Consider the following 12,238-nt stretch of genomic DNA (forward strand, 5'->3'; position numbering starts at 1 on the left):
GTTTTTCAATCTATGAATTTAGGTTTGAATGCCTGTTTTATTGATACTTTCGGAAAATTACGGCTACTCCTAGAATAATCCTTGAATTTATGAAATATTTTGCATCAATATCTCAATTCATTTTTAGTTTGAAAAAGAAGTTGTTTGTGCCCCTAAAAAGGAAGTTTTTTGTGCCCCTATGCTCATTCACATGGTAATCTGAAAACTATAAAACATTTTTCAAAAGCACCCGCACCCCGGAAAACTCGCGACCTGGAACTGTAATTTTTGGTTCCAGCTTCCGCAATACGACAAAAGTGCTGAAAGTTAGGCACTAAGTTTGTGATGAACATTCGATAGTTTTGCCGACTTGCAGTACCCAGAAACGAAACTCTTGACTCCTAATTCCGACTTTTTCAGGATGAAGATATTGCAGGAAACTGGCTAACCGTGAACTTGGCGTTTAATTTCCTATGAGTTTCCTACAAAACTTCCAAATAGTTCAGCTTTCCACAATCCAAAAATCATTATCTCAGATTTACGGGAAGAAAACTCCTTTTCAAAACAGGAGCATGCTGGAAGGGTAGGGGCTCCTTTAAGTATGAAAAATTAATTGGTCTATTTCATTCCTTGTAATTTGTGTTCCTTCTGTATTGATAATAAATTGGTTATTCATTTCCTAAACATTTGAAAAGAAATCGGGCTGTTGTTCTTATAATGGAAAAGACCCTATTCTCTAGAAATGAGGAACATTTAAAAAGTTTTTTCATGTTTTCATTAGGCCATTTAAGGTTTATGGCAAAGAACGGAGTGTGGATGGGCAGTTCGGCATGTCAAAATGAATTCATGACCGATAAAAATAATGAGAAGGCAAAACCATTGAAATTTTCAAGTCCAGAGGGGGAAGGGGGCTGCCAACTCGCGATTGCTCCTCAGCGATTTACCCTATTTTCTTCTAGAACTTATCTCAGCGGCTCAGTGTTCCTTGTCCATGTCTGTTTTGACATTCATTTTAATTACTTACTCAGAATTTTAAAGCCTCTGGATGGAGGATTTTAAGCTTCGAGGGGGAGAGGAGAAGGCCTTGGGGCCCCCTCCTCACCCCCTGCATCTCCCCGATGAGCAAATAACAATTTCTTATATTATATTTGAAATTCCCTACCTATAAAACCTATTGGCATCTATTTCATACGGGGTATGAAGCTACCCATGGTCATTTTCCCACCATGAAGTCAATTTTGGCCGCCATATTGGATTTTGGGGCCCTCCCTTAGACTAGATGACCGTTCCAATGTGAAATTCGAGTTCTACGACCAAAATTACCTATGAATAGACATCCCACTCGGGGTATTAAGGAAACTCAAAATTTTTGGACCCCCGGCGGCCATTTTGGGGGGCACCCTGAGCCTCCCCGAAGGGTCTAGCACAATTTCTGACTTCATATTCGTTATTCCCGACCCAGAAAACCTATCTGCGGATATGTCATACAGTATATACAGCCATCTACGGCCATTTTCCCGCAAAGGGGCCCATTTTGGCCGCCATCTTGGAATTGAGGCCCCCCCTTAGGTCGGAGGATTTTTTGAATGTGAAATTCGGATTCTACGACTAAAATTACATATGAATCGACACCACAGTCGACTCTGTAGGAAAATTTATAATTTTTCAACCCCCCGGCGCCCCTTTTGGGCGCCATCTTGAATGGGGGGCGCCGGATTGATTTTTGAACTTGACACCATCGAAAATCTGATTCTACGTATCAAGACGAAGAGATTGATGTATCGAACACACTTTTTTCACAATACTGCAGACAAATGTACACTAGCAACTGTACTAGCCGATTGTTGGAATTCCTAGACAAATCAATGGACAAAGAGGACAACAGGAATATGGAGGGATCCTATCAACAAAGTGATTTACTTATTTATGTTCTATGCAATTTGTACACGGAAGCCTTTTTGGGCAGTGTCACAAGTGAAAGATTAGAGGCTGACAGGCAGCTATTCAGTCTCTGAGGAGACATTATTTAAATCCTCCAACGGATCATAAACAGAGTAGAAGGCTTTAGAAATCAGATACTTATGGAGGCAGTTTAGGGGCATAGATAATTTCCTTATCAAAAAATTTGCATTGGAACTTGCACCAGATTTGCATCAAAAACAAAAAATGGATACTTTAGATTTCGGCTGAGTTTCTGTATCGTGCTAAAAATGAATTATGAGTTTTAAAGTGAAGTCTTTATATTTATTTCCATGACGAAAAAAAGGATATCTTTAATAGTGAAACTCACGTTATGGGCAAGACCCGTAGTTGAACATAGGCTTCAGGCGCTGATCCGAAATTGCCCTCCTCTCTGGGCGCCAGATCGTCGGCTGCGAGGATGGAGACAACCAGCTCGTTCTTCTCGTCGTGGTACCACACCTGCAGCTGGATGCGCCCGCTCACTTGTTTTTCCTTGGCCAGTTGTTCCTGAGTGCCAAACATCCAATCAACCTTATTTTTATCCTTACCCAACGAGGATGTTATACAGGAAACGTTCTGATTCGAACTCCCCCCCCCCCCCCCACCTCCCGCCACCGGTATGGAGGGTCCACTTTTGTGTACCCCGGAATGTCTTGTTTCATCTTGAGAGGACACATTTATGAAAATGGGTCTATCTCCGTTGACAGTTTTAAGTGGACTACGTTTTGCAATTAGGAGCTATAAACTCTGGCCCATTTTGAAAAAAACGTATGTACCACAATTTTCCTATGCTCATAAGTGTTTTTTCTGATGAGCAAGAAATTGTAGTTCCGAATTGCAAAATGCAGTCCAAGTGACAGCCTCCTAACTGGACCACATTTTGCGATAAAGAACCACTATTTCTAGCTCACGTTTGAAACAACATATATGCCACTGGTTTCCCTATGTAGAAAGGTGCTGATATGAAAGAGCCAGAGTTAGTGGTTCTTTATTGCAATATTTAATCCAACTTTAAGTGGTTTCATTTTAGAAATAGAGTTGTAAAGCTGTAAGTTTTACATGAACTGAGATAAAAATCTCGGTTTTACAGACCAAAAGGCTCAGAACCCTCTATACCGTTTAGAAAACTGAGCTAACACTCGCGTAAACGATATTCTTTAAAGCCTTCGGCTCACCAAACCGAAGATTCAAACTTTTTTAAAACTTGAAATTATGCAAATATACTGTTTTCTCATGAATGGGTCCATATTTTAAGTATTTAGATGGAAAAATTGTGAAATTACGTTTTAAGTTACAGGTTGCCTGTAAAATTTAATTTTTTGTTTGATAGGAAATTATTCTTATCGCACTCCTGCAAATAGAATGTGATTTATAATTTTCCTTCTATGAATATTCTCTGAGTATGTAAGTACAGGAATATCTGGCATCCTTCTAAAGGCAAAAAAAATCATTTAAGACATAATAATCAAATGCTTGCTTCTGTCGCCAAGTCATCGAAGTTTATTCATTGAAGTATAGTTTTGAGCTAAACATACTATTGCAGTGCTTTGAATCTTCAGTTGTATGAAAATTTGTTATTTATCGGGTCGAATGCTGTTTTTCTGACGCATAACATTTTCGAAGTCCTTTCTTTCAAGTTTTCAGACGTTAAAAAGTAAATAATGCCATTAAAAAATATTTTTCAAATCTTTTTTTCGTTCTTTGACTTTGGTTGGAAAGGAGCGATAAAATTTGTTCCAAAAATATTTCTTTTAAATTGAAACAAACATTTATTATTTGCTAGGGAAATGTTTTGGATGAGTCTTGACTTTAAAATATCTTGAAAAATTATTCATTCATAGCAATACTTCATCCTTGAAAGGCAGATGAAATCTTAGCTCGCCTTCAAACAGTCTTTTATGACTTAGAAATATCGACAGAGACTCTTGAGTGACGATAATCATCAATATTCTATTATCTTGGTTAAGGAGAGAATTAGAGGACACATTTTAGAGACGGGCATTAATCCAGAATAAACGGACACATGAGATCGCTCCTCTAGAAGGAATTTAATGATAGATATACTGTGAATCAATAACATTCCGAAGGCAAGTAGGTACTGTTGCTAGAAAAATACACCCAAAGTCTGCAAATATGGATATTTTGTAATTTTTCCCCGTCACTTTCATAATTTTGTTCCATATTAAATTTTGCGCAAAATTTAGTGACATTCTCCATCCTTCTTTTGAAGAGAATCGTACTTTATTGAATAAGATTTCAAAGTATTTCCTTTGCTTAATGAAACTGCTATTATTTTAAAAATTAAAACAAAGCCTTCAGTTTTTATTGATTGTCTATTTTGAGCGTGCATCAAAATATTTTATAAAGGTATTATTTTTCATATTTATTGACGCAGGAATAGGATTTCTCTAAAATAAGCTTCTTGCAAAAAAGGCTTCCAGCGAGGTCTTTGGAAAATTTGAGTTCTTGTTCAGGGGCGGACTGGCTCAAAATTTTTCTGGGAACAGGTTTCACCTAAAAGAAGACTGAGGGCGCCTCTTGATAACAGGATAACAACTTGACAGGACTAGGACGAGGACCGGTTTTAGAGCGCCTGATGAGGCCTCCAAATTTTACAAGAAGGGGCCTTTCTGAGGTAAATTTTACCGAAGTATAGAAACGATCGCTCTCCAGCTCCCCTTCCTCCTCGAGGAGAAAAAACTTCGTATACATGGGACCTGAAGTTGAGGTCATATGGATCTCTGAAGTTTTCTGATCACGCATCCGAAAACTTGAGTTCGAGCTGCCGAAGTTCGGGTCAGACATCGAGGCACTTCGGTATGTACCGGAGTACTTTAGATGTGTAACCCGAACCCTTCGGTATATATCGAAGTACTTCAGATGTCTGACCCGAACTTCGGCAGGTGGACCTCAAGTTTTTAGATACGTGATCCGAAAACTTCAGAGATCCATATGACCTCAACTTCGGGTCCCACGCACGATGTTTTTTTCTCCGTGCGGTACAGTCCGTCCCTGTTTTTCTTGCCAGAAGAATAAAAGAAATGATAGGTTTAACCATATTTTTGGCACAAAACAAGAAACGTTGTTTTTGTTCTTCTTTTTAATAAAGATAACTTAACAATTCAGACTTTACGAGTAGTATTCAACCATACGTAATGCCTGCCGTACCAAAGTCAGCTGCAGAAAGTCCTCGCCAAATAAATTCCCGCCACTTTAGACTGCGACAGAAGATCCACCCCCTTAAATCTTGCATTTTCTTGCCACGCTAAACTGACATCAAACGATTATCTTTTTGGAATCTAAAAGTGTGTAAACTTATTTGGCGTGGACTGTAAGTATAGTTAAACCTATCATTTTTCCCTCCTTGTAATTCCTCGTAAGTTTCGTTTTAAATTTTTATTTATAAAACCACTTCACTAAAAATCATGGAGATTATATCCTTGACAATTTTTATTACACGGGGTTTCAAATTATGTAGATTTTGATTACATCATTTTGATTGATCTGAAAAAGTTGCATGTAAGAGAATCGGTTATTATGTCCTATACTTAGTGAAAACGGTTGATAAAAAATATTAAACTGATGCAATGGACGTACTTTTTCCTTCGGTTTACAAATATGCATTACCGTGGTTAATTTGGTACAACCAGTTTTATGTGTTTCCGCTTTTTCGTAGTTAAGTTTTACGGGATGCACACGCGACATTGTGCGCACGGGAGTCTATCCTACACCGAGCAAGTCAATAGCCAAAGTCGGAAACTGCGTATCTCTATGGCGACGTTTCAAAATCTCTGATTATTATTTCTAATAAAACTAACCAAAATATCTACTTTTTCGCTAAGAATATTTTTAAATGAAGGTTTTAAATTCACAGAAAATTTCAAGAAAAACTGTTGGTCAATGTTCACTTAAAAATAAAGCATCAGTAAAGATTTGCAACGTCGTAATCGAAGATACGGACTTTCCTTCTCTAGCCATCGATATACATAGTTTTTTAGGGTATAAGTATATTTAATTGTCCTACCCTCTGACTCGTTCACCGTGTTCATAGAAACGTCGATCATAACATACGCCGGTACTGAATGCAGAATGTATACACTGTCCTAATGCAACAGTACCTAACAATGGCCCTCATGACAAATAAAGTTTATGCTGAAGAGATAACGAAACATGAACATGCAGAGCGAAGAGGATAGAACTAACATCGAACATGCAGAAAAGAAGATAGAGGAATATTTCAAACAGAGAGTTGCTCTGACGGTAAAACATGGTACCTTCCACTTGAGTTATAGCCCATGCAATCCGTCGTCTTTATGACTTCGCATAGATATTTCGCCTCCGATTTCCGAAGTAGACCAGGAAGACATCTCCGTGCAACGATAGTAATCTATTATATGACTTGCGTCATGCGCTCGCAATAAATTATTTAAAATCCCATTTTACGATTTTGTAGTTACCACTATTTTTCTATTCATCCCCCTTGATTGATACTAAATGAACGTGTCTTTCCTAAAAGGAACTAAGTGCGCAAGGTTTGCACGTAACATAATTCCTTTCAGCGGATAAATAGTCCATCCAAGTAGCTATTAATGCACTCCAAAATTTCTTCAGGCAAGTAGAGCTTCCTCAACGTAAATGCAGAAAATGCCGTTGCGACTCAACAACTTAAGCGCCTCAACAATTCGGCAATCTTCAAATAAGAATCCAATTTTACAACGGGCTTGTTGACTAGTCGACGGGCACAACAGGTGAGGAACAGGAGAGAATGGAGCGAATCGACCGGCTAAAAGCTGAAGGTAACGGCAGATTTTGTTTGTTATGCAAACAAGTCGCTTGTTACGCCGTGCCTCCTATGCAAAACTTGTTGCGCAGACGAAAGACGCAAAAATAAACACCGAACAAGTCGAGAATTCGGGCGCCTCCACCCGTACTGCCACGCTGAGGAAGAACGCCGTATCAGCCATCAGACGTTGCCAAATTCCTTTCGACAAATTACAGATTTTCAGGAAAATTTACGACAGTTTGACTTCCAATTTTTCAGAGGATTTCGTTAGAAAATTGATCTAAAGAGTCTGAAAATTTCAAGGAAAAATATTCATAACTTTCCTCTAAAATGAATATTTTCTGAGAGGAAACTTGGCAACATTCGAACGCTCATACGGCGTTTTTACTTAGCACGGCAGTGTAAGAGTCCGTGAATACCTGGATACGAAGGAACACGGGGTCCAGCTCTTGCGGGAAAATTCGTGATTCAACGTTCATTCTTACGGGGAAATTCGGAAATTTCCTGCGGATCGGCAACATTGTTGCGGAGAAAGAGAGGAGAGAAGAGGCAGTTATTTCCGCCGAATAGCGGTGACTTGCGTTTTGCGGATTTACCTCGCAACTTTATGAAGCTCCTCTCTGCAGAGCACAATGGTTACAAGCGAGGAAGACTAATTGGGCGGATTTAAACGAAATCAGCCTAAATATATTTCACGGTGCCAAAGATCCTCTCGTGTTACATTATTTTACATGAAAACCACGCAGGGCAATGCTTTGAACTATTCGTAAATCTCCTTTGGGTTATATCGAATATATCATCGGCTAAAGTCGAATAACAGCCAGATTGATAATTGAACTTCATTTTACAATTGGAAACTACAATGGAGACTTTGCACGCAAATTTTATATTACTTCATCTGGAGGTGCCTGAAGAGCTGATTTTGCACCATTTTAAATTTTTTTTTTTTTTTTTTGGGATATGGGTAATAGTAAAAAAATATATTTAAAAGTGAGAAAATGCGCCGCCTAGTGACGTCATCTGGCGGCGTTTCCCATTTAAACGCATGCATTTTTGCAGATTAGATAATTTTGTCATGTCTCCTCCAATAATTGTTCAATTCATGAACCAAGGGTATCCTTGTGTTAAGTTTACTCAGACTTCAGACAGTTTCCACTTAAACACGAAATTAGCTTGAAAAAAGCTTAAAAAAAGGAAGAAAAAACCTCTGCCCCTCCTCTTATCGAACCTGTGCGACGGAGGCAATTTTGCGATGATTTCTTTACCTGCGAACTGTTATTCTTTTTAGCAGGTCTCATTTTGAGATTACAACTAGGAGATATCGATTCATTTCCCCTTTAAACGCTTGAAAGTAACGTGGAAAACATGCTTTGATAATTCCGAAAAAAAGAAAGGTAAAGAAGTAAAAAACAAAATTTAGTGATGCAAAAAGTGGTTACCGGGGTGAGTGAAATGAGTGCTGCGATTAACGATGTGTGTAGAGTGTGCTGGAGCGTAAAAAGATAATCATGCGTGAACGGGTCCTTCAGCGCTACAAATTGAAATTATTTATCCGTGTTTTTATTTTTTTTCTTTTAGATATAGCCAGTAGAGGGCTCAAAGGAAGTCTCTAATTTTCTAGAAAGCTCTAATCGAAGCGTTAATAATGGGCTACTTACTTGAAAAATTCATTGATAAGATCCAAGCTCGGACTGATCTCTGCGTAGGCTTGTGCCATAGTGCGATAAATCAAAAGAGCATTAATCTGATACGGAGATCGTCAGTTATTAAGAGTGGAGTACGGAGCATTTAGTTACATCGTAAAGCTATCTTTAGAGCGATAAACAACATGCAATTAATTAATCCAAAATGCATGGGTACAGGCTCCTTCATCTTCCGTCTCTGCTTCCTTTAGTTTTTTCCTTCTTTTTCCCCACCTTCTTACTATCACTAAATTGAAAAGCACAGCGAGTAAAAGTTAATTTTTGAATTTTTCTCCTCTTTCTCTTTTCCAAACGTAATATATATTTGTTTTTATTTACTTATCATTTTTTATTTTGTACATTATGTTTTTATTTAATATATATTTATGAGCATTTTTCCTGCGTCAAAATTTCTCAGGACGCGCGATTTTATTGTTTTAAACGAAGTGCGTTTAAAAGCAGTCATCTCTCATTTCATGCTTGAACATTCGAGCATTCAACAATAAATTACTGTGTATACTGATTAAAGTATAAGTTAGAGATCATCCGGTGTGGGGAGGAAAATCAAAAACCTTAAAATATAAAGTATCTGCCAGTGCCTAAGCGGAAAAATTTTGACACCAAGAGGTGATTAAAATTGCAGTGGACATCTTATATGACGGAGAAACACAAATGATGTCTTGGAATTTTCACATACAAATTTCCATGAAAAGATAGATACTCATGGAAGAACCAATAAAATTAAACCATAGGTAACAGTGATAATATAGTATGAAAATATTTAAATATTTTCGTTGTAAAAATACGGTGGAGATAAAATTTGATATTAATAATACAGATTTCCTATCTCTCTTAGCTTTTTACAATAATGTTCCTTAACACTACATTTCAAAAATTTGGAAGTCTTATTATTCCAACAAGGAAATTCGGAATTTTGAAGCAAAGTAGGACACGAATCGTGTACATTAAAAGCCAGAGAAAAAAAGGGGAGGATTCCGTTCTGTGGCTGAAAGTTCTTCGGCATGAAATTAAAGTCTGTCGTCATTGAATGGAATAGCACACACAGAAAAACTATATGGGATAGTGAGTTTACTTAGCAGAACCAGTTTTGGAAACATTGCGCTTCTGATAAACATTGTGGGACAGGTATTGTCACACGAGTGAATAAACATTTTTTCTTAAAATTGCTATTCTAGAAGAAAGCATTAAATGAACTTTGCGTATTACCATTAATAAAATCTGACTGAAGTATAGCTTCAGATTTTATACAAGAACTTATATCAGGTTATAACAGGGATAAATTATTTTGTAATCAAACTCTCCACTGTAATATCAGGCGTAACTTTTCCTGTTCTAGAAAATTGAGTGAGTTCTTCTTCGTAAAGATTAAATGAACCAGCCCGAACCTGGTAAGTTTTTATAAGAAAATCGGTAATATGATGGATACAGAAATAAAGTTTCATTTAAAAAAACAAAAGATGTAACCTCAGAAAGTAAGGAATAAGTTGCTTAAGTTATCAAAAAACGATATAAACAGCGAGGTAACCATTTGAATTGGAAAATTCCGATAGAGCTTTCTTGAAAAATTAGGACTTGATACTGAATTCATGCGTCTGTGTGGTCGGTGTGATTTGCACAGACGAAAACATGGTTTCGTGTCTCAGCTTTGGATTAAAAAAAATAATAAACCAACAATTCGTGTTCAACTCATCATATACGCGTGTAAAAAAATAAAATTCGCAGGGAGTTCAGGATTGGGACATTGAAAAAAAATGAATCAAAAGAAACAAAATTAACTGAATTAGTGTAAGTTTTTATTTTTAAACACAGTCAACAAATGATAAAAGTATTTATCTTTCTAAAATTATTGAAGGTTCACTTTAGTTTAGGCAAGTACAATCAGGTAAATTGGTACTTAAAGGAGCTTTTCGACGATAAAATGCAATGATTACAAAATGCTAGTAACGTTTTGCTTAAAAAGTACCCTGAAAGTTCACATAAAAATTACGGATAGCATGGCTAACACCTTAAATCATGAAAAAAGAAACAAAAGATTGTCATGAATATGATCAAAGCCATCTTTGTAAGTTCGAAGTCTTTAGGTGGTTAATTGGTATGTGGCTGTGGATTAGAGGTCGTTAGTTTCGTATGTTGACGTCTGAGTTACGAAACTTAATGCGACTGTCAGCTTAGTAAAAAGCACGCGAAAAAATATAAAATCACATTTTCTCATAAAATCAGCCGCTTTACTGAAATGTTATTTGTCTTTCGGAAGGAAAAGTTAAAAAGTGTACCTAACGGTTTTAAGTCAACCAATAAAGAGTGATGGAAAAATGAAAGTATTTGATAGAAAAAATAAGGTACAAAAAATAGAAATTGAAAAAACTCAAAGAAACTTAAAGCTAGTAAAAAGTCGGTAGATGGCTCTACTTCCCTGCAAATTCTAGAATATTCCAACAATTACAAAACACTGATTCAAACGAAGCAGGCGATTAACTTCAAGCAGCTTAAAAGAATAAAATTCGAATTGCAATGAAATAAACAAAAAAAGAACCACTGAAAATTGGATATGTCAGTATGAAAGGAGACTAAAAGCTGATCCATATGCTTTCATTCAACAGTTCCTTGAAAGTGTGAATAAGTAAAATGAGATTTGCACCCACCATGATATCAATTTCATTAAATAGGATAAATTCGTTTTTTCTAGATGCAGCCTGGTCTTTTATGAATTTCCGATTTCGAAATTCTACTTCAACTGAAGTAACGGACCTAGAGCATTTCGTGCAAAATGTTACTGCAAAACTTTTGGGGAGATTCTGCACAGCAAAAAATGTATAAATACCCTCAAGAGCACATTTCGTCGTGCGAATGAAGAATGCCGTACACAAATTTGAATATTGTCAAATTTTTGATAGAACAATATTTTTTTGACAATTGAGAATATTGTTTCTTAAAACTTCAGTAATGTGTCTACTTTCTAGTATATTTGAAGAGTAAATGGCAAAATATAATTTCAACATTGAACGTTTTATGCGGGTAACATTTACGTCAACCATATTGAGCAGTCATATGACGTTCCTCCTTAGCAGGGTTAAATTCACCATACTTTTCATTTACGATGAAAAAAGTTCACTCCTACCGATTTAATCACGTCAACATGATTTTTCCCCGATTTATCCAGTGCTCAGCCGTTCTTTCCTCTGTTACAATACTTTTAATGATTTGTACTTTGATTTGTAATTCTGATTGCTTGTTGCTGAAGCAAGCCACGCAATGTGCATTTTCTGAAGCCGGGCGCAGTGCATCAAAATTCAAACTCGAAAATAAAAAATTGAGTGCTGGGAACCACCATTTTTTTCACCTACTTTGAAGAGGGGAGAAAGGCAGACTTGCATTTAATGATTTGTCTTCGTAAAAACATTGCGACGCCTTGAATCCTCTTTCTTTCCTACAGAGGAGGTATAGTATAATTTTCATGACACAAAAACTGCGACTGTTCTCAAAAGAGGGTTGATGGTTTGAGTACTGGTGAAGATAATTGGTTCTTCTGTTTAAATGCTTTGAGTTACGCAATATGTGTCTTTTAAATTCTGATTCCTCTCGTTTCACTTTAATTTTAATTAGGACTGTTTCTCACTATAAATAGCAAGCCGCAAAGCTAATAGATTAAAAATTTTAGCTAAGAGAAGAAAGAACCATGAGCAACTAAAATGAATCCTTGAGCCACGCTCCGCAAAAACTGACTCAAAGAGAATATCCTGAAAGTTCAAATCACGTTATAGATATCCAGGTTATCGTTCCAAAAAAATAGCACATTGCTAAATTCAGAGTT

General features: G+C 36.8%; 1 protein-coding gene across 4 annotated transcripts in view; it reads right to left on the minus strand.

Moving 5' to 3' along the window:
- Positions 1–12,238, minus strand: part of Fife (regulating synaptic membrane exocytosis protein fife) — a 362,382-nt gene that overhangs the window by 17,742 nt on the left and 332,402 nt on the right. For all 4 annotated transcript variants that reach the window (XM_019046280.2, XM_072299892.1, XM_072299891.1 and 1 more), the window contains one exon: positions 2,270–2,448. In XM_019046280.2, the coding sequence (XP_018901825.2) occupies positions 2,270–2,448 (179 nt within the window). The remainder of the gene's footprint in view (positions 1–2,269; positions 2,449–12,238) is intronic.

The sequence above is a fragment of the Bemisia tabaci genome, chromosome 4 (genome assembly GCF_918797505.1).
Source record: "Bemisia tabaci chromosome 4, PGI_BMITA_v3".
Lineage (NCBI taxonomy): Eukaryota > Metazoa > Arthropoda > Insecta > Hemiptera > Aleyrodidae > Bemisia > Bemisia tabaci.